We start from the raw sequence: 23,093 nt of genomic DNA, 5'->3' as shown, positions 1-23,093 counted from the left end.
TTTATTTGGTAAATCACAAACATATTAACACCCTTTAACCTTTTAATTTATTAATATACACCCTTTAACCTTTTAATTTATTAATATAAAAATGAAAAAATGAAAAATATTGAAATAAAAAATATACAAAAATAAAAAATATTGAAATAAAAAAATATACAAAAATGAAAAATATTGAAATAAAAAATATACCTAATCTATAAGCATTTGAAAATATTCAATATATACCTAATCTATAAGCATTTGAAAATATTCGAGATTTTATAAAATAGAATTGAAAATTTTTAAATGTATGATTTATAAGATAGAATTGAAAATTTTGAACTTTTTTAAATTTTTTTGCAGATTCTAATTGTACTTGAAAACCAGGTTAGCCGACCCACACATACATAAAGGCTAACCCACACATACATAAAAAAAATTCGGTTCGGACCAACCCAAAAATTTGTCCAATGAACCTGAAACTTGCTTATAATTGGAGTTGGGTAGGGTTTAATATATACTCCTATTATAATTAGGGTTGGGTCGGGTTTAATATATACTTGGATTCAATATACACTTCTATTTTTGGTTAATTACAATTATATAATATACATAAAAATATGGCCCAAAACATTTAAAACATGTTTATAATACATCACAATCAAAACATTTAGAGTTATATATTTGCATTGGGCATAAGTCCTAAATACAATATTTATCCAAACAACCTCCTCTAATCATTCAATTTATCTCTTCCAAGAGAGAGGTCAACATTTAGATACTTCATTTAAATAGAAATTAAATAGTCTTAATTTTAACTTAGTCAAAGTCTTCAACTTTGACTTTTTTGAAGTCAAAGTCAAAGTTCTATTCTTTTAGTCTTTCACTTTAAAGGAGAAATTGAGTGAATTCCAAACCATAAATAGTAACTAAATTGATCAATTTGACGATGAACAAGCAAATAATTAGTTTTTTTTTTTTTTTTTTTTTTTTTTAAATGGAAAGCAAATAAAATGCTTGGTTAGAAAGATTCAATTTCAAAACGTACTTAAAGCTATAAACATCCCTATTCAAATGAGTCGGGAGTTGTAGCGTTCATTAGCTTTTCCTTCAGACGAGTTTCTCCGTAAAAAAAATCACATCTCTCATCTCTCTCTCTCTCTCTCGTTCTCAAGTAATCATTTAATTTTAATAAAAAAATTAATTATTTTATTTATATTTTTACATTATCCATTGTAATGTTTTTAATGTAATTCTAAACAATCTCATAAAAAATTAATTTTCTAATTTTCAAAATTTCAAAATGAAAATCTAGAGATCCCACGACCGCCGCCACAAAGAATTCAGGAGAGGAGTAGAAGGCCCACTTTATCCAAATACTTCCACGTGTCAAATCCTGATTCATAAAAAAAATGCATCCAATATCCACATCGATCGAATCCCAAAGAAAATCCCACGCCCTTTCTTCTACAAACGAACCGCACCACTCAAGCCCTTATTCCCACGAATCATCCAAAATGGCCACCGCCTTCGCCACCACCTCTCCCACCGTTGTCGGCCTCGGAACCTCCTCTCTCTATTCTCCTCCCTCCAAAGCTCCCCGTCTCGTCTCCGGTAATCCACCGCTACGTGCAATCGATTCTCAACTCTACTTTGAAAATTGATTTCGCCTTCTTTTCTTTTCGTCATCGTAGGGTTCATCAAATCCCTGGTGCCCGCGAGGAATCCGTTTCGCGTGGCGGGCGCATCTGGCCAAAGGTTCACATCGTAAGCGATTACTTCACTGGCGAGTGTGACGATCTTATTTTATCAGTTTGTTAGGTTGGGAAGAGAGTCCCACATTGACTAATTTAGGAATGATCGAGTTTATAGGTAAGGAATATCATACCATTGTGGAAAGTGGTTATTTCTAACATGGAAAGTGGTTATCAGTTTGTTAACTGAGTCATGTCAATAGAATTCTCAAATGTCAATCAAAGAAGTTATCAGCCTCGAAGGTATAGTCAAAAGTGACTCAAGTGTCGAATAAAAGTGTACTTTGTTCGAGGGCTCCATTGGCTTCAGGGGAGACTCTATAATGTACTTTGTTCAAAGGGAAGATTGTTGGGAAAGAGTCTCACGTGGGCTAATTTAGGAAATGATCATGGAATACATCTACAATGACTTAAGGCCTTTTGGGGAAATCCAAAGTAAAGCCATGCGAGCTTATGCTCAACGTGGACAATATCAACCATCGTGGAGAGTGGTTATTCCTAACATGGTACCAGAGTCATGCCCTTAACTTAGTCATGTCAATAGAATCCTCAAGTGTCGAACAAAGAGTGTACTTTGTTCGAGGACTCTAGAGGAGTCGAGCCTTAATTAAGGGGAGTTTATTTGAGGGCTCCATAGGCCACAGGGTAGGCTCTATAGTGTACTTTGTTCGAGGGGAGGATTGTTGGAAAAGAGTCCCACATTGGCTAATTTAGAAAATGAACATGGGTTTATAAGTAGTCGTATTCCTAACATGTCATATGATTTTGGAGAATGAAGCTTTCAAAGAGACTGGTTGCGGAGAGATCTGAACGTGATCGAATTTGGACTGATCGGGTGGATTGCACTGTCAAGCATTCCCGTGATTGACGGGAAGAGCTTGACCGGACTGTTCTTGGAGATATATTTTGAATTTTTTTTTTTTTTTTACATCTTTCACTCGACGATTGGAGAGCGATGCTTGCTTGTATGATCGTATTTGATGAATTGTCATTCTAAGTTCGAGTGAAGGATTTCATAAATGTTCGAAAATGCATTTCCATCACGGTCAAAATTGCAAAAGATTGTTCTCAATTGTACTTGACGAAGAGAAAGAGTGTCATAACTCGATGTAGTCGAGGAGTTTAATTAAGGACTGATAAATGGACTTCTATTCAGAATATTAATTGCACGATTATAATGGCTAATTTCATTGATGATTGGAAACTACACAAAAATTATGAACCTTTTTCAAATAACTAATCGGAAAGGAGAGACAATAGGAGCGAGAAATTGAAAAGTGCTTGCAATGTCGAGGTATTGATAGACTTTTTACCATCATAATTGAGAATGTTTGCTTAATCCACCCCCACTTAAATGTGAAAGTTATCTGTTTATAATCAAATAAAATGGAAAAAGTAATAAATGGAAAGATAGCTACGGTAAGAAGGCAAATATCTACCTTATAATAAAATATCAAATATTTGCAATTCATAACTCATCATTCAACTCATCGAACCATATTTACCATCAAGATTGTTCTACGGGTTTTAGGATGATTTGGTTAGCTATTTAATATTCTTTGTATCGTATACCTATGTGTCATGCATATATAAGGTAAGACTTTGTTCTAGTTCGAACTAATGGTGATAAGGAATCAACCCAAGGGAAAGCTCTGATATCATATGATAAGGAATCACTACAAAAGAAGTAAGATTTAGATTACCTTGTTGATCGAATATCTCAATCACTCCACAAACAAGATCGATCATGTCTAGCTTGAATGATTCTAAACATGCAATCTAAACTAAATAGAATGACAAATAAACTTGGCCCTCGGCTAAAAGAAAGTTGAACACTTAGCCCTAATGATAAGGAACCACTTCAATGGAAAGTAAACTCCATATTAAATTGTTGATCGAGTATCTCAAGGCAAGAACATTTGATTGAGATTCGAATCACTTCACAACCAAGATCGATCATGTTAAGCTTAAATGATTCTAAACATGCAATCTAAATATTGCAAAGACTATTGGTTAAAAGAAAGCATAAATACTCATTTTATTACCTTTTTCAAGTCTTATGACATATCTGACTTTATGTAGTCTCAAAATGAAAACTCTTAACCTTCGGTGAGATTTCGGTGAGATTTCAAGGGTTGTAACTTTCATAACCCACTAAGTAAATATAATTAACCACTGTGTAAATTTAATTTAAAGTAAATAAAAGTCTTAAAATACATAAAAGAACACCACGACTCTAGATTATCATCCACTTCAAATTTGTGCCTATGAACGTAAAACCTTGGAAAAAGATAAATTTAAATTAAAAATAAATATATTAAAGCAAAGGCGATGACAACATTGACAAACAACTTTGACGAAGAAGTGAGGAAAATGGAAGGAAAATTGCCGAGGCGTGTTGCCTATAGTTATGTGTTAGATGTCTTGGACATGTTTGTCCAAGGCACGTTGCCTGTATTCACATGTTGCATGTCTCAAACATGCTTGTCTAGGGTGTATTGTCCATTGCTACATGTCCATTCTGAATCCCTTTTACTTGTTTTCACGTGTAGTTTGGTCTTTACTATCCTTGTCATGTCAACACAGGGATGTTTGACCGTTCACCAAATTCATGTCTATACTTGCTAATACCAAAATGACTCAAAATGTACGGTAGAGGGATGTGACTAGTTGTCAATTCTTCCGTTATATGTTATCAAAGTTGTGGTTGTTGCTTATTTGCTTTTAGCCTATAACATTACTTTCTTTCTAATTGTTTTCAATGTGTTTCCTCATCCACATTTTATAAAAAGATGTTATTACATATACCAATAAGGTGCACATAAACTTTATAGGGAGACTCTCGATGAATGATCTGGATTTCAGCCTTTCACTCGGTAAAGCAGCAAAGAATCAGAATAAGATTTCCTTCTTTCACTGTGGTCACGTCCGTTTGCGCTCCGAAGAGGAAGGTTTGGATCTTTCAATCTTATGTCGTGAGGGATGTGCCCTATCTTAGGTCCATAAAATACCAAGAGGTTTAGGCATGAGACCGAGTTTACATGGAATTGCGAGACCGATAGGGGAAGGGGCGAAGCCAAGAAGGTCAGGTAATATTAGGGAATAGAGGTGAAGGAGAGAAGAGCAGCAATTGAACTGAACGTTCCAAGTGCATCCAGCAACTCGGTAAAGCTATTTTACGGTCTCGTTGCTTCGGGAATGATCTATCTACGTTGGACGACCTTTTTGAAATTTTACTAAGATACATGATTGAGAATAAAACATGTTGGAATGACTCGTGTTGGTTTGTGAGAATAGTTTTTGTTCTTGGAAACAAGGAATAAGTAAACACGTTCCAAGGGATGCACGGAAATGTTGGAACCATATGGGGTGGAGAATTCCCACTTAAAACGAGAATGGGGGAGGAAGTAGTGAGAGATTTCTACTCCGTTAGACAAAGAGGATCCGGATGGAAATGGGTATTCTCCGTCACTTAAATTTGTTGGACAAAACAATGAACTGTCCAGAGAAGCTTGTCATCATTGGAATGGCGCCAACAGAGGAGCTTATCGCCATTGGAATGGCGCCAACAGAACCATGGATTTCCGATTCAACTGTCCAGATATGCCTGACGCCATACACGTTCTTTCGAAGCCTAAATCAATCCCCACGCGTCCTTCACGTTTCTCGAGGCTTCAAATGGCTTCAACAAAATCCCATTTGACGTGCGACCAAAGAAAAGAATTCTTCTCGGTAAGCATTTTCGCCACACCAAAACCACCAACAATATACGATCCCTTTCCCTTTTCCTCTGTTTCTCCTTTTCCGTTTCGATCACTCGAGGTTGTTGCCAATGGCGGCGGCGGCTGCTGCTGCTGCTGCTGCTGCTGAGAATGGGATATCCAGGGAAGTGCAGCTTTCTATGGCGGTTTCTTCTATGTTTCCTGGTTTTCGGTTTTCGCCGACTGATGAAGAGTTGATTTCGTTTTACCTCAAGAAGAAATTGGAAGGCTACGAGAAGAGCGTTGAAGTGATTGTGGAGATTGAAATTTATAAGTACGAACCCTGGGACTTACCTGGTTAGTGTTTGCTTATATGATCTTGTGTTCTTACTTCTGTCTCTGCATCTGAGCCCTAGGCAAAAACCCTACGTTCAACTTTGAATTTCTTTGAAATGAATCATCTATGGCTATTTCCAATTCTTTTGGGCTTTTTCTGGTGTTTGATTAGAACTGTTTGCTTTCTTCGTGTGATCAGCTAAGTCTATAATTCAATCCGATAATGAGTGGTTCTTCTTCTCCCCTCGGGGAAAAAAGTACCCGAAGGGTAATCAGACCAGGAGAGCGACTGATTTAGGGTACTGGAAAGCCACAGGGAAAGAGCGTAATGTAAAGTCAGGTTCCAATGTTATTGGTACCAAGAGGACTCTAGTTTTCCATACTGGCCGTGCACCAAAAGGGGAAAGGACAGAGTGGATTATGCATGAATTTAACGCCAAGAATAAAGCTCAGGTAAGTTTCTTTATGTTATTGGTGACCAATTTGGAAAATGTTGATTACTTTTGGAGCAAATTTTCTCGTTGAACTTGTGGCTTGTTTGAGAAACTGTTGTAGGATAAACAATTTGATTACCCTGTTTTGCTGAATTTCCAAAGCAGCTCTTACTTTTGGTGGTGACCCTATGGTGATTTGGTGTCATCGTGTTACCTTTAACCACTCTGTTGCTCGTTTCCATGTTGGATAAATATGTCTTGTATGGATTTTGTCGCCTTTATCGTTCGCCTCACTTGTTGAACTAGGAATCTGTCGAAGTATGGTGGAACTTCACTTTGAGAAGTTTATCTACTCCAGGAAAAAAATGCCTGATATAGTTTGAATTAGTATAGGAAGTGTTACAACAATTCGATTGTATCGATACATCTTTGAGGTCTAGGCTTTAGATTGTGTAGTGAATGATTAGTAGTAGTACATGGTTGTTTCCTATGTTTATTCTGAACCTTGATGGTAACTTTGCATGATTATGAATCCAGTTGAAGGTAAATCATTGGAACTTTCAGCAAGGGGCTTCTGAGTTGGGAGTCAAACTGCTGGTAAGTTCCATGCATTCATGGTATGAATCGATCTGCTTCAAGACGACAACGAGTGATCTGTTTTGATCAAGAATCGAGGTCGAACAATCTGGATCAGCTTCTTTTTTTTTTTAGCTTAGAATAAGGTAGGTAAAAGAAATCTAAAATTAATGGCTGGAAAAATAACATAAACAGAGCTAAAGCTGCAGAAAACAACTAGAGAGAGAAGCCCAAAAAGAAACTCATGACCCATTATGAAATCTAAATCTAGATTTGTAAATTAAATGTAAGGTAAAAGCCCCCGAGGAGAGGCAGCCATGTTGAATTATCCTCGTGATCTGTGAGCAACACCCACCCAGAGTTCGCGTGTTCAAATCTTCAAGTGAGTTTATGGGAAACCCTTGATGGCTCCAAAGTTTGGATCTTAGGAGCACAGACTTCGAAAAAGAGAAAAAAATTTAAGCAAAGTTTGAAGTCCTATACAAAAGTTAAATGAAGGTTTCATTATCTTTTTGGGCCATCTAACATCCAAGAGGTAGCCTCATTGGCTAATGCTCACACTCAGTGATACCCACCTGGAATTTGTGTGCTTGAATCTTCAAGTGAGCTTAGTTAGGGAGATCCATGATGTCTTTAGATTTTAGGTTTTAGGGCGAGAACACACTTCGAAAAAAGAAAGTAAATGTTGAGCAAAGTTAGAAGTTCTATACAAAAGTTGAATAAAAACTTCATTATCAACCATCATGAGTTGGCCTAGTGGTCCATAAGGCCCATGATAATAATAAGCAGCTTAGAAGGAATGAGTTTAACCATGGAGTGACCGGTTTCCTGGCAACTAAATGTAGTAGAATCAAAAAATTTGTCTTATGAGATTAGTTGAGGTGAGTGCAAGATGATCCAAACATTCAAACAAAAAGGCTTCATTGTCTTTTGAGCCCTCAAACACCACCATGTATGATTGTGAGCTTATTGCCCGAACTTGAAAGATCTTTTGCGTAATAGAATCTTATTGATCTATATGCTCATTGTTGTATGTGTTGATAATCATAACTGATCTAACCAACACATGCTTTAGGGTTGATTTTATTTATCATAGGCATGGATTACTAATTGGCTATGATTTAAAGTTAACTTAGTGCTTTGAGTTTTATACCATTAAATCCTCGAAGAAAAAATGCATAATGTTGAAATTGAAGGGCCATTAGCATGCATACTTAATATAATCAATCAGGATTATCATTATCCAAGTCCAGGAATCTAGGTCCAAATTTTTCTAGGGTCATTTGACATGTCCAAACTGAATTATACGCATTGTTCTTCAAATATTTGTTAATCCTCTTCGAAGGATCTTGGTTGTTATTGAACTCATCTCTTTTCCCAAAGTCAAGAATTCATTTACATGTGCATTCCTTTAGGCATATTTTCTAACATGGGAAGAAGACTATGGCTTCACTTACTAGTTCCTTTTTGTGGTCACTATGAATGAAAGACACCACAAAGTATTTAGGAGACAGCCATTGACATCCTTTTTGCTCTTTTTTGGCTATCTCATGGTGTAAAAATGTCTCCCCTTTAGCAATTATAGTTGCGCTTCTTTTCTGACACCTTGTATATAACAGCCCAAGTCCAAGCCCACCGCTAGCAGATATTGTCCTCTTTGGGCTTTCCCTTTCAGGTTTCCCTCAAGGTTTTTAAAACGTGTCTGTTAGGGAAAGGTTTCCACACCCTTATAAAGAATGTTTCGTTTTCCTACACAACCAATATGGGATCTCACATTGTATGTATATTTAGTATTTTGAATTCAAGATAAAATTGATGAACTATCTTTTGAATGGCGCAGGATTTTCTAGCTGTTTGCCGCCTTAGGAGGAATAATGAATTTCGTCAACATAGTTGCTCAAACCGAGCTGCTTCAAGTCAAATGAATTTATCCTCGTTGCAAGCTCATTCTGGCGAGCAGGTCGATTTTACATCCGAGTCCAATCAAAAAGATGTCGCAGAAGCTGTACCTGTGGAGTCTTCTGGTGATCAGAAGGTAAGTTCTAATATCCTGTCACCATTAGTCTTGTTGTTCGAAGTATATTTACGCCATGGATCTATAGATTTCTAGGTACTCTTTACCAATCTTAAGATGGAAACAATTGACTATATATTCTAAAATTTCCTCTCATCCCTTATAGTTTTGAAAGCTAGAGGCTTAATCTCGATATACCTCGATATACCTGAGAACAATATATTTTTGTTACCGCGAGGTATATTCGTAGCTGCAGATCATTTGATTGGACTAAAATTTGAAATGAGTACACTTGACGATATGAATCATTTGAAAAATAAACGGATTCGTTCTATCGCGGATCTCTTACTAGATCAATTCGAATGGACTCTAGTTCGTTTAGAAGCTATGGTTAGAGGAACTATATGTGGAGCAATTAGACATAAATTGATACCGACTCTTAAGAATATTCTCTTCTAGTACCCCCTACACATCGACTACTAAAGCCCCACATTGTTGTATCCAGGATTATGGTTCTGATGATTTCTACTCCGACATACTAAAAGACGACATTCTTAACCTGGATGCATCTGCGCCTTACAATGCTGCTTCGGATCTGTTCCCACTGGTTTTCCATAGATCAGATGCAGAGAGAAAGTACCAGCAGGACTGGAATGAGTATTTGGAATGGCTACCGAACCAAGGCTGTGCAAATCGGAGAATCAGATTGAAATGGAGAGAAGCCATTGGAGCAAAGAAGTTGGAGGCTATGCAAAATGGTGATTCCAGATACATGGTTGAGAAATCAAGGCTATCATCCTCAGAACTATCACAAAGCCAGTTGATGAACACTGCTTCTTCGGTTAGCGTTGTTCGGGGCTATGCTCGAGTCATGATATTTGCTTTGTTGATTTTGTTAGCTTTGTTTGTCTCGATTGGAGGTTTTTGGTATGCCTAAGGGACTCTACTGATCTTTCTATGCTAATGTGCCATAAGAGATTATTTTAAATGTGTAGTGTATATATATAGAGGTGTCAAATGTGGATTCTATATAATTCACAAAGGAAATTTTGGATTCTTTTAACAAGATTCAATTGTTGGGCTTTAGCAAAATCAGTGTTTATCAAGAGTTTTATCAGTGTTGATTGTGATTTGTATTAGTTGGGATTGGTTAAATTTACTGTGTTGTGTTATTTTGAAATGTTAACATACTACCCTATACTACCCTAGCTTCGATCCCATGACCTTTACACTGCGGTGTTATCATTCATACTGGGATGCGTTACCTTAACTTGAGAAATAAGAGTAGCATATGGTCTACGTGCAATCCAATCCAATTCACCAAGTAGCCAACCCACACGCCTTGTGTCATGATCGTATTTAACATGCTCACGACAAGCCTTGAGACGAATTCAAGCCCTATATTCATTTTCACCTTTCTTAGTGACTTCATCAGACTTTAAATAAGGTCCGTCTTCACCAACCAAATACATCTTGTGTGGAATCCAAGCTTGTTAAGCTACACACGCCACCTGCTTGTTCATCTTCAATCTTTTTCGACCCAATCGACTTGCCTCAACACTAGGAAGTCATTTGACTAAGGTCTCTCAACGCAACGTTACATTTCAATTATCATCTCGATTCCCAATTGACATGACCTTCATGTCATGATGTTATCCCAAGTCCTGGGATGTCATCCGACCATCATAGCTCGCTCGGTCTTGCCCATCAAGAATGGACCCATATGTCGTTCATAACATCGGGACATCTCGAACATCCATCCATGTGTCATTTAGAAGATGCACCATCCTCCTCGGTCGCATCATGTCACTCGCCTTGTCTTGGCCCTCGCATGACCAGTTGGGAGCCACTACCGTGTTGCTACCTTGCCTTGTCTGCATGTGCCTCATAACTCGAATTCCACAAATGAACTAGCATGGACACAAGATGACCTAATGTCTCGATATAACCCGAATGGATGAATGTTTGGGATGTCTTGATGATATGAACGACAAATGGGTCAATTCTCGATGGCCATGACCAAGCGAGCTATGATGGTTGATGGCATCCCGAGACTTGGGATGGCATCAAAATGAGATGCGATATTGCACATTTAAAGACCTTGGCCCCAAGTAGAGGCAAGGTCGAATCGGATGACTTGACCTAGTGGAGAGACAAGTTTGTTGGGTCGCAGAAGATTGAACATGCATGCACTTGCAACTTGTGTGGCTGAACAAACTTGAGTTTTGCACAAGTTGTGTTTGGTTGGCAAAGACAAACTTTGGCTAAAGTTCGACGAAGCCACAAAAACAGGTGAAAAATGTATATGAGCCTTGAATTCTCCTCAAGGTTTGTTATGAGCTTGTCAAGATCATGATGTCGCAGGTTAAAAATGGACGACCGCGATAGTTGGTATCAGTGCTACACTTTGTGTGTCTAGTCGGACAAGATAGTAAGCATAAGAGTGTCAAGAGTGTCAGTAATGATAGGGTAGTTGTGTTGTTAGGATCGGAAACGAGTCGTCGGTTGAAGCCAAGCTCATTTGTCAAGGTCTTTGGGTTCCAAATTGGGTAACATATGAATCATAAGGTATACCAGGTCAATGTCTTCCAAAGAGCCATCTATATAAGATGAATAAAGACGATGGTTGCAAGCAAAGAAGTCAGAGATCAGTTGAGACATGCACGGCCCATGTGCTAGATTATGCACAATACCACACTTTGTAGAGAGGCAGTCAAGTTTGAGAGAGAGCTCGAGAAAATGAGTTGCTCACCTCTTAAGAGTTCTCCCAGAAACGAGCACAAGTGAATTCCTTGAGACATCCTCCCTTACTTAAGGTGGGTGGCTTCACAGCAGATGTGAAGGCCAACATTTACTCGAGAAGGAGCACCCAGCTGGATATAAAGGCAACCGAAGAATGAAGCTGTGGGAAGACCAAGAGAATCGTCAATGTAGTGACTGCCACATGAAGGTGGCCAAGACGAGATAACTGAAGTTTAGTGCCAATAACTGAAAGAACCATGTAAAAAAGCTTTAACTTTGCTTCAATGAGGGATGTGACCATGACGAAAAAATGTTGTTGTTGGGCTTGCGAGCCCCACCTCAAGGGGCGTAAATGAACTAGAATGGACACAGGAGGGTCCAATAATTCAATATAACTCAATATAACTCGGATGGATGGATGTTCATGATGTCTTGATGATATGAACGACACATAGGTCTGGTCTCAAAGACCATGAGTGAGTGAGCTATGATGGCCGATGACATCAAGACATATGGGTCATGTTAATTAGGAACCTAAATGAATAGTTGAGATGCATCATTGCACTGAGGGACATTGGCTCCAAGTAGAGGCAAGGTCGGAATTAGATGACTTGGCCTAGTGTAAAGGCAAGTCGGTTGAATCGTAGAAGATTGAACATGCACGCACAAGTCGCGTGTGTGGCCAAACAAGCTTGGAAGACAAGACTTATGTTCGGTTGCCAAAGACAAACCTCGCCTAAGGTCCAATGAAATAAAAAAGACGAGCAAAAAAAATGTGTGTCAAGATCACAACGCCGCATAATTGAAAATGTACGACCGTGACACCTAGCATGCCATGCTCAGACGCGTGCAACCCAAAGCCGAGCAATCTAGTCCAGACAGGTGCACACGCAGGTCATTCCCTTCGGCGCCAGTTCAGCTCTAGTCAGCTTCGGTCCTATGCACCAGCATCGATTCAATTGTGGTTTACACACTGGTTCACATGTACAACTCTAGTTCACGTCTATTTTAGTTGTCCCAACTTAGGTTCAAGCATATTTTAAGTCAATTCAATGTTAATCCTACTAGTGCATATTGGTTTAGGGTTAATCCAATTGGTTCAAATCGGTTTAAGGTGTTTTTGTCTAAATTAATCCGAATTTAGAGCTTTTTAGATCAGTTTATCCTTAGTTTTAGCCCGTTTAGTAACTTTTTTTTTCACAGTTTAGGACTATTGTTTAAAATTAATAAGTGTTTTTAGTATTATGGATGAGTTTTAAGATCAATTTCCCGTATGCTTCAAGGGTCGTAGGTAAAATTGGTCTCCAATAGGGTTTTCCTAAGCTATGGTTGGCTCACGAGAATGTAGTAGAGTTTACCTAAGCTATGGTTGGCTCACGAGAATGTAGTAGGATTTACCTAAGCTATGGTTGGCTCACGAGAATGTAGAACATTTGGATTAATCTCCGTGTTGGACGCCTATGAACTTGATTTGATGAGCTATTTGATGTATGAATAACACGTACCATGATGTTTTAAATTATGAGCTATTGAATTGAATGATGCGATGTTTATGCATGATTAGCCATGATCATGTATATTATAACATGGCCTATGTAAAGCATGTTTTATCATGGATTACTTCTCCGGTCATGCATAGTACAAACAAGTACCGTTACCATTCCTTTCTTTTCCACTGGTTTCAACTGCCAACTGCGTAAGAATGCCATAGTCCATAGTTAGGCCCGAGTTCGCGTAATGAATCATTTAAATACTTCTTTTTTTTCCTTAAAAACAATGATCTCTAATTGAATGGTGGTTTCATGGTGTTTCTCATAGTAGTTTCTAATGTAGAGACTATGGAATGGTGTTTCTCATAGATAGTTGTCTACGCCAAATAATATTTTACAATTGTCTTAGACGATCATGTTTATTTAGTTTATAGCCTCCTCAAAATATTTGAATTGTAGTTGGTATTTCATGTCTTAATTAGCTTTCTTGGGTTTCCAAATTATACGTTGCATTGTTCTTACTAGGACATTGAAGAAAAAGCTTCTACTGATTGAGAGTGGAGACTTCCTGAGAAAAATATGTGATCTAATCTTGGTTAAAGACCCACTAAGCCCCATCAAGATACCCATTGGATATTCAAATTGGAAGAAATTCTAAATGGCTTCCCTTCCCCCACAAAAATAACCAGTTTGTCGCTGGAATCTTCCCTTCAAATCAACCCGAATAACATATGCAGAATTATAGTAAATTATACAAGCAACAATCAGTTCTGAGAGAACTTAAAATCCAGGCATTCATGATGCCATTTGCAAGTCCAAGCAGGTAATAGTAATTCACCAGTGTTTGGAAAGAGTTCCATTGAGGAACCCTAATTTGTTCTCAATATAAAGAGCTATAATCATCGTCGGTACGAAGCTATATAACAGGAACAAGATTTAACCAATCATAATAATGTACAAAGTATGGATTCTAGACAGTAGCATCTGTAAATTTAAAAGAGGTAGAAGAATCTGAAGATGGCACCACAATGCCAAAGAAAGTTTGTGAAGCAGCAGAAACGTGTTACTATTTTGAAATCGAATTCGAAATTTGTGAGATAAAATCTTGTATATTATCTCTTAGCAGCAAGTCCATGCTTTTAAACAGAAATACTACAGAGATTTGATAGAACTGGATAATAGTTAACAAAATTACAAACTAATGACTAACCTGAAAGTTAATTCTAAAACCAACAGTCAAAATCCCATACAAATTCTCTGAAAAAATGGAGGGAAAGAAAACTCTTATCTCATGACTTTTAACTGTTGAACAGAATCTAATGTATTTTTGCCACTAACATCGACGGTGCTCCAAATAAGACCCAACAAGTTTCAAGAAAAGAAATCTTAGTCAAAAGTGGAAACCACAATTGAGGGTTAAACAGTACGAAATTAAATATGGTGAGCACACAATAACGTTATTATGGCACGGATGATATAACTAAAGGATGAGAAAATCCAGAGAGGAATACCACATGAAATGAAACCTTCAGTTCCTCTAGCTGTGATGATTGGTTTGACACCTTGTCACATTGGACCCTATAGTGTATGGCCTGTCTAATCTAGGTGGCAAAAATTTGGCAGCAATGATGTAAATCCAAGCATCAAAATCTACAACAATACTCATCAAGCTGTTTTCACTTTTCGGGAAGGAGGGCGTCTAAATAGACCGATCAAATCATCAAGACCCTATGAAACAAAAACATTTTGTGAGCTTTTCTACCATTTTTTAACCAATTACAATTACTTTTTAAGATTTTGTATAACGTTTGAGTACATAATAAAAATAATTTAGAAATTCTTAAAAGCACTTAAAATCGATTCTAGAGAGTGTTTCTGTAGAGTGCTTATAAAAAAGAATTCACTGAAAAAAAAGCATTATTTTAAAAAGTCATGTCACACCTACTCTAAAAGTGTGCTTGAGAATGCTTTTAAAATAAGTGTTTTACGCAGATGTAAAGAAGTTTGGGTATAATTTTATATCATGAGAGAGATTTCTAAAATTGATTAAGAAAAGGATAGAACATACCCTGGTTGTGATCACAAGAAAACAGAAGAGTAAAACTAAATATGATCCCAAGGCCAAAAGCAAAAGCAAGTCGAATGTCACGCTAGCAACCTGAAACAACAAACATAAACCTTGCTTAGATTGAAGTCAAGAAAGAACACCTAAGGACTTAAATAGAGAAAGCAACCCTCATCCATTTCACTCGCATGTATAACCACAGATCCAGAATCAGCTGACTCGAACATAGGAAATAACTATGTACAAACTAAAATAGAAATGTAGATTCAGAATGAGCATGTGTGAATGGAGAAGCTGGAAAATTATAACAAAACTGGATCTTTAACATGAAAATACAAGTACAGAATCAAGTTCAGCATTCATCTGCAAAGTACCTGATATATGTTAAGTTTAGCTGCAGTTGAATCATAAAAGGTGAACATCCCATCGAATAGCTCATGTTGCAAGCTCACATCACTGGTATGGACCTCCAGTTCCTGAAAATAGTAGAACAATATCATTGGACGATGGCTGAGGTAACTTGAGTTAGTAACCTAAGGTATTCGTATGACTTATGAGTCAACCCAGTCAAACTAACTGACCACGCAGATATTGTGTTAGCACAAATGATTTGCAAACTTTTGAATCACACAAACGTACAAGACAAATTTGGATAGAGTAGAAGTAACAGTATTAGTTCCACCATATTAAAAAAAAAAAAAAAAAAAAAAAAAAAAAAAAAAAAAAAAAAAAAAAAAAANAAAAAAAAAAAAAAAAAAAAAAGTCAGGATTTTATGATGTAACAAATTTAAATTATGGTTCAAAAAGATGGCAGCAATTTTATCAAAATTCAGAATGTTGCATGCAGCTGAAAATTAAAAACCCCAAACATTTTATGTATGTTTCAGAGCAATATTTTCAGGTTAACCTGAATGAAAGGAAAAGAATGGTAACAGCCTAGGAACGGGTTATCTTATGACAGGAAACTTGCCAAGTTGAACATCTACATGTTTCAGAACATTGTCTTCTATTTTCTTTATCAGATTGTCAATCAATCAGTCTTTGGGTGAACACGGTATAGGAAGCTAAATGAAAGTATATGGCATCAACTGGAACAATTTTAGTTATGATATAAAACCTTTTTCAATGCCAATATGAAGGGGTCGTCTTTCGACAGAAATGGAGCAACTCGAGGCGTTTGTGACAAAAGATCCAACCATGATCGAATATAAGTTGGATTGACTGCCAAACTACTATCATCTGCAAATACTTGTATGTTCTTTCCATCATATCTGTATATATGCCTCTGCATAGATAAAAGGAATTATGCATTAGAGAATCCTAAAAACAATATAAAATAATACAACAGACATTCTGAATCATCTGCAATTTGAAAATCAATAATGTATGTAATTTATTCGTGCACTCCCCCCACTTTTAAACAACAGTAGAAGTTAATTGACATATTTAAACATTCAAATCTTGAAATGAATTCTGGATTGCCAAAAACAAACACTAGCAGTTGGAAACAGGAAAAAGTTGAAATAGCTTAAAGATTATGGCTAAGCAAGACATGACAAATCTTACTGCAAGACTCTCCGCAACTAACTTGATACTCTTGGCAACTGCACTCTCGTTCAGAAACGATCTGTTGGAAGTTATGATCTTGTCAGAATACACATCACACGATACACAAATATATAACGCACACATGCAAACATGAAGTGGAACAGAACCGAGAAATTGATCAATTTCTTAAAAACAGAACCTGTTATCAACTAAACCTCCAGTCCTTTCCAAAAGCTCAGGAGCAGTAGAAAGTCCAGAAAGGGTAGCAGCAGTTACTCTCAATCTTGAAAACTGTTCGTGCTCCCAGGCTACCTACAGCATACAAAGGAATTATGAAGCGGACTACGATAATCATAAAAATAAAAGTAACAATAGTATAGCATGCTAAGGAAAACCTAGAAAAATCTTTTTTTTTAAAAATGGAAATAGCACACATCATGTGGGAAAAAATGTAATAACGGAGATGTATGTTGTCCAGTCACAAAAAGCTTTATAGTTCTTTTGTATCATCAATGTGCAGAATGACAGGCTTACGAAACCATCCATTAGATTTGTATGCGCACGTAGAACAAAGGGTGGGGAAGCACGAGACATGACATAAGCAAGGGCATCGACACCCTCGGTTTGTTATTATAGAAAGATTGTAGGTGTCAATGGATGTATGTAACAGGTAGGTTGGAATTAGGCTTGTTCTCGGGAGAGAACCTTTCAAACGGTTTTCTATTTCCTCTTTCTGTTTAATATATATATATATATATATATATATATATGTATGTATATATATATATGTATGTATGTATGTATGTATGTATATGTCTCTTTTTACTGTATGTAACATTTCAATACAATGTTTTAATTTTTATATGAACTGTGATAGGTAAACCTTAGCTAATTGAATCTAAGAACCTTAAAGATATGCAAACCCCTAGATCACAAATGCTAAAAATCTCCAAATCGAGATGATTTCATCCCAAATTATATGAAACTCCAGAGAATTTGATCTAACAAACTTATTGAAAAAAAAGACTTTTAAATCTAAAATATCCAAGAACCCCAAAACAATAAGGAATTATTCAAGGGAAGATCTGGGTTACCTTGTTAATCAAATATCTCAAGATAAGAAATTTTATTTAAGATTCGAATCACTTCACAAGCAAGATTGATCAAGTCAAGCTTGATTGATTCTACGCATGCAACCTAAACTAAATAGAATTGTAAAGTATAAATGTTTTTTTCTTACTACATTTTTCAAGTCCTCTATGACCTTCCATGGGACAATTCAAGAGTGTACCCTTCATATTTTATGACAATAATTAGTTATTATGTAAATGTAACCTAAAAAGTAAATAAAAAGTCATAAAACTGAAAATACACTAATGAAAAACTATAAATTTGAAAATAGTAGATTTCAATCAGCCATCCAAGGGTTACAGTGTAAAACTATAAATTTGAAAATAGTAGATTTCAATCGGCCATCCAAGAATTTGTAACCATTCAAAAATGAATAAAGTCTCACATGCAGTGGCTTGAATCCATTGTCACATAAATGAAACTTAATTTTTTTTACGTGGCAGTAATTGCAACTTGAGTTCAACTTAGTGAAACTTGACTTCACTTAATGTGACTAGAGTTTAGCTTGTAGTAATTTGAACAACATTTTCTACATCTTCCTTGAAGTTCATATTGCATGATTGAGATGCCTTTGTTCATATCAAATTGTTAAATACGAATTATAGAATTTCATACTATTATCTTCAGCCAAAAATTAACTTTCTGTCAAAAAAAGAAATATTTCAGGTGTATTTACTCACTCGAGGGTTTGAAATATTAATCTTCTTGTGCTTCAGATCAACTTTAAAGCCCAAATCCTCGGCAACATTTGAGAAATCCTACAGAGTCCAGTCCTCCACAATCAACACGTTATAATGAAATAACAGTCATAAGACATTAAAATTTTAAAAGTACATTTGCTTACTTCAAAGATTTTTTTGATGTAGGCATTTTCTGGAGGTTTAGAGACATGCAGCCACAATTTGTCATCCCATGAGCCAATACTATTTAAGCAAATAGCATAGTCAATACTCTCATGGAGACGGTGATCCAAGCTTTGAAGCCACTGGAAAAGCGATATTTTACATTAGTGGACAACAAATGGAAACAATGATAAGGTAAATAATAAAATAAACAAATATATAATAATTAAAATGAAGAAAATTAACTAAATGGAATACTTTGTAATGATAAAAACAAGAAATATAACAATTGTATATACATAGAAAGGATGAGACTGGAAACAGTGATAAAGTAAATAATAAAATAAATAAATAAATACATAATAATTAAAATGAACAGAATAAAGTAAATGGAATACATTGTAATGATAAAAACAAGTAAGAACTATGACAATTGTATACACATAGAAAGGATGAGAACCTTGTGAGTCCCATTATAGTTGTAAGGTCCGCCGGAAGTGAGCCCAAAAAGTAGGTTATACCTTCCTCTTGTCTTAGGGTTGGAATAAAGAAGAGAGAATAACCTTGCAATTTCAAGAAGTGCAACAATTCCACTTCCGTTGCTATCACTTCCCACAGATAAGTCCTACAACCAGAGAGAGGATCCACATCATCTAGATATAATATAGATAAAATATGGTCGATACTGTTAGTGCGTTAAACAAATAACATACCGGAGCAGCGCCAAATGTATCATATGATGCTACAATAGCAATTGTTGGGAGTTGACTAGCATCTCCGTCAGATTTTAGTCCTGGCAGCCAACCCTGATACAAATTTTTAGGGGAAAAAACGATGTAACACTATTGAAAAGAATTAGACACAAAATATTAGGGGAGAACAAAGCTAGTCACGGAAACTCAATAACAGAACACTAACTATATAATTGCACCAACAATGGAAACGGTAAGTTATACGGAAAATACAGAATTTAGGCTGTAGTATTTTTAACATGCTAGCTCTCACTTGACCAGTATCCATCTTAACCCCTCCAATAATTTTTAGAGGTCAAAAGAGAATATTAACATAAATGCCATGTGGAAATTTCAAATTACTTTTTTTTTTTTTTTTTTTTTTTTTTTTTTTTTTTTTTTTTTTTTTTTTTTTTTTTTTTTTTTTTNTTTACAAAACTGATGTAAAGTCCATGAGGTTGAAGAACACTTCAAAAGGGTGTTTTTAATCTTACAAGACTCTGGTTTCTTTTCTTCCAAAGGACACAAAAGAAGGCCCTAGATATGTGCATCCACATCAGGGCCTTGGCTTTCTTGAAGGGGTGACCCAACAAAACAGTGGTAAGAAGCCCCTTAACATCCCTAGGAAACACCCAAAACCAACCATAAACGTTGTGTATCATGTTCCCAAATCTCTAAGCAAATGCCAATCTCCTTTGGATGAAAGCTTGGCTATTAATGGCTATGTGAGAAATTTCCCGTAGGAAATATTTGATCTTTGGGCAATGGTCTTTCCAAATATCTCTAGCAAAGGAAGTCTCCAGTAAGTGCAATCTAGTTTAACAGAGAGATTTGACAGAGCGGCCAATTAAACTGAAAGGGGTTAGGGGGTCCAAAACAAAGCATTACACAGATATTATCCCTAGAACACCTTTCTCATGTGGTATGGATACCCAATACTCCGAAAGTCAAATTTTTCCTTCAGTCTATGGCCCTTGGTTAAGCCAGCATAGCAATAAATAAAAAAATCTAAATAAAACCTCACAATATAAAGGAGGAAATTTCTTAAGTGCCCTTTCATAAGGTGGGTAAGGTGGAAATTTGCAATGGACATTAAGAAAATGGAAATTTTGAAAAGTACTGCACCAGAGAAGCCATCAGAAAAAAGGGCGGGCTAGGATAATGTAAATTAGCAGTCTCATGAAAAACATAGCAATCCATTCAAGGCAGAGCGCAAGTCATAATTTATTCCTGTACTAAAAAACCACATGCATGTACAAAGGTGAAAGAGGGCAACAAACTCAACCATGCAGTAATTGCTCGGGTACAATCTTAAAGAAATCTAGAAAACCAACAAGCCAACCACTTTTTCTTTAGAAAGGCTTTCCAATCCACTATTATGTATGATGACAAGGCAATCAATTGGTCTCCAACGTGTTGCTTAAAAGCATAATGCAGATGGTGCATCCTAGCTTGCTTTAATTAAGCCGTTCATAAAGAGAAATGTATTCAAATAAATAACTATATGTAACAATTCTAGTTGTTAACATTTGAAGGAAACCAAAACAAGTACCTGAATGTTTGTAATTGTGGAAGATACAAGTTTCCTTGGTTCTGGTGCCGAAACAACAAGCTTGTATCTGACAGACATGAACACAGAAGATTAGCAATCATATAGTGTCCTCAAGCTCTCAAGTTACTATTTATGAGAAATAAAATTGAAGATAGAATGAAACTATTAAATAAAAGCTCTTGCAAAAGGCACAAGGAGAGTTTAAATTGCGAGCACTTTTTTCATGAAAAACAGAATGGTTTGATATGAATATTACAGGTTGATAGATGTTTGCTTTAACACTGTGCAAATGTCAATAACACATGGAAGGTGTCCAGAAATATTAGGAATTTCACAAAAAAACAACATTAATAATAATCACAATTTTTTAAGTTACTTAAGAAGTGTAGAAACTAGATTTCTAAAATTTTTCGAAAAATCTTCATTGAAATCTCGACACTTACGCCAACAATGATATTTAACTCCTTGGGCAAGAACTTAAGGATAAAGGAAGTTACAGGATAAATATCGTCAATAGTTTATGCAAAAGGGGGATCAGACGAAGAGAATTGAGGAAAAAATTAGAGATAACGGCGAAAATAAAAGATGAGAACATAATATAACTCAACATTCAATACGTAGTGTTGTTTCCTGTTGCAATAGAAGGCTTATGTTGCAAAAACAAAACATAATAATCATATTGAAGTCAGAATCAAAAATAAAAATGTAATACAAAATTATCATAAATTATAAAATATTATTTTGTGATTCCAAAAACAACTATTCTTTCCTATCTCGGTTGTGATATAATTTCATTTATCCATATAAAATCCACTAAAGCACCCAAAAGTTCACAATAGATTCAACTAACCCGCCAGTAGTTGCAGTTGCAAGCTGACCAGTGGCATCATTCCTCTTGACATCAGCCAAAACAGCATCAATATCATCACCTTCTGAAGCAAAATATACAGGATACTGAAACGAACGACATAGATACTCTCAGAAAAAATAGAAATTGAAAATATATATTGAAGAAATGGAATACAAAAATGTGGTCATAATTCACAGACTGAAAAGATCGAGTGCATTTAATGTAGAAAGAAAATAAAGTTCACATTTCTTTCTAGTAGCACTTGATATACAAAGAAGTTAAATGTTCAAATGTTTCAATCATATATAGAAGAACTGCATAACTATTGAAATATCTGGTGAAGTGAAGAAATTCCAGAAGTTATTTTCATTTCACTCACAGGTATATTTTCATGTATGAGGAACCGTTCAAGTTGAGCCAATAAATCCTTGATCATCCCCTCTCCATTATTTGGACATCTAGTACCCTCGTTTTTCAGGCCATCCAAGCCAAGAATCTTTGGAAGTAAAAACAGCAGACCTCCCAGACGCTTTTTTTGAGATATACATTCTGCACAAGACCAAAAAGATATCCCAGTTACCAACAGAGGAGAAGGAAGAGCGGGAATAGTATACCGACACTTCTCATAGTACACATATGTAAGATCACACAATCTTCTCACTGACAAAAACAGGCAGGATTTCTGAAATGTAAAAAGTTACAAAGTAAGAAATGTAAACTCATTCAATCCTTTACAGTCGAGTAAATGAATTAGCTGCTTTTGCTCGGTGAATAAGAAGAAATCCTCAAATTCTTCTTTCACTCTTTCTTTCACAACGTAAAGCGGCTGGATGAAAAGCTTCTTCCCTTAAACCTCTATTCCCTGACCTTATTGAAGGAAGTAAAGCTATTTGACGAACCAATCTTTACTAGTGTTTAGAATCAATCAAAGTCTACAATCATACTCTTGTAGACTTTGATTAACACTGTTCTGCAAGTCTACAAGCACAGAATTGTTTGATAATAGAAAGAAGAATCGAACCTTCCAAATTTGGCATATTGTAAAAGAAATACACAAAGAGCAAACTTCTTTAACTTGTTCAGTAATTAAAGCCCGGTCGTCAAGGAAACTTCCCCCAATGAAACTTCATGTGGAATTTCAAAAAGAACCCAAATGAAGTAGCAACAATCAAGAACTGAATCTATGAGAGTAATTCAATCCGCCAACAGTTAAAAACAGTTCAGAACTGCTCTACTGAAATCTCCACATTTTAACGATGTACAAGCGTCGTATTCATGCTCCACCAGCTAAGAAAGTGCGAGAATGACAAGTGTTAAAAAAAAAAAAAAAAAAAAAAATGAGAGA

At 36.0% G+C, this 23,093-nt stretch overlaps 2 protein-coding genes across 3 annotated transcripts in view; one reads left to right on the top strand and one right to left on the bottom strand.

Annotated features, from left to right (window-relative positions):
- The first annotated feature begins 5,259 nt into the window (after window positions 1-5,259).
- Window positions 5,260-9,931, top strand: LOC111801549 (NAC domain-containing protein 89-like). The gene is given in 5 exon segments (XM_023685577.1): window positions 5,260-5,794; window positions 5,973-6,226; window positions 8,624-8,818; window positions 9,303-9,703; window positions 9,705-9,931. Coding segments are annotated over 5 exon segments (1,119 nt in total). The 5' UTR covers window positions 5,260-5,568; the 3' UTR covers window positions 9,748-9,931.
- A 4,289-nt stretch (window positions 9,932-14,220) lies between these two features.
- The window catches only part of LOC111802119 (nicalin-1-like), a 9,477-nt gene continuing 604 nt past the window's right edge, over window positions 14,221-23,093 (bottom strand). The window contains exons 1-14 of one of the 2 annotated variants that reach the window (XM_023686379.1): window positions 22,770-22,979; window positions 22,128-22,297; window positions 21,749-21,852; window positions 20,899-20,965; window positions 19,329-19,421; window positions 19,076-19,240; window positions 18,618-18,758; window positions 18,454-18,531; window positions 16,842-16,954; window positions 16,661-16,721; window positions 16,212-16,379; window positions 15,469-15,570; window positions 15,098-15,187; window positions 14,221-14,757 (exon numbers count right to left, since the gene is read on the bottom strand). In XM_023686379.1, the coding sequence (XP_023542147.1) occupies window positions 14,695-14,757; window positions 15,098-15,187; window positions 15,469-15,570; window positions 16,212-16,379; window positions 16,661-16,721; window positions 16,842-16,954; window positions 18,454-18,531; window positions 18,618-18,758; window positions 19,076-19,240; window positions 19,329-19,421; window positions 20,899-20,965; window positions 21,749-21,852; window positions 22,128-22,297; window positions 22,770-22,785 (1,431 nt within the window). In that variant the 5' untranslated portion in view covers window positions 22,786-22,979 and the 3' untranslated portion in view covers window positions 14,221-14,694. Of the gene's footprint in view, window positions 14,758-15,097; window positions 15,188-15,468; window positions 15,571-16,211; window positions 16,380-16,660; window positions 16,722-16,841; window positions 16,955-18,453; window positions 18,532-18,617; window positions 18,759-19,075; window positions 19,241-19,328; window positions 19,422-20,898; window positions 20,966-21,748; window positions 21,853-22,127; window positions 22,298-22,769; window positions 22,980-23,093 lie in introns of those variants that run through there. The other variant, XM_023686378.1, reaches the window with a different exon arrangement.

Source organism: Cucurbita pepo, chromosome LG09 (genome assembly GCF_002806865.2).
Source record: "Cucurbita pepo subsp. pepo cultivar mu-cu-16 chromosome LG09, ASM280686v2, whole genome shotgun sequence".
In the NCBI taxonomy this organism is placed as follows: Eukaryota; Viridiplantae; Streptophyta; class Magnoliopsida; order Cucurbitales; family Cucurbitaceae; genus Cucurbita; species Cucurbita pepo.
The sequence above is the reverse complement of the archived record's forward strand: the minus strand, read 5'-3'. Positions and strand labels throughout refer to the sequence as shown.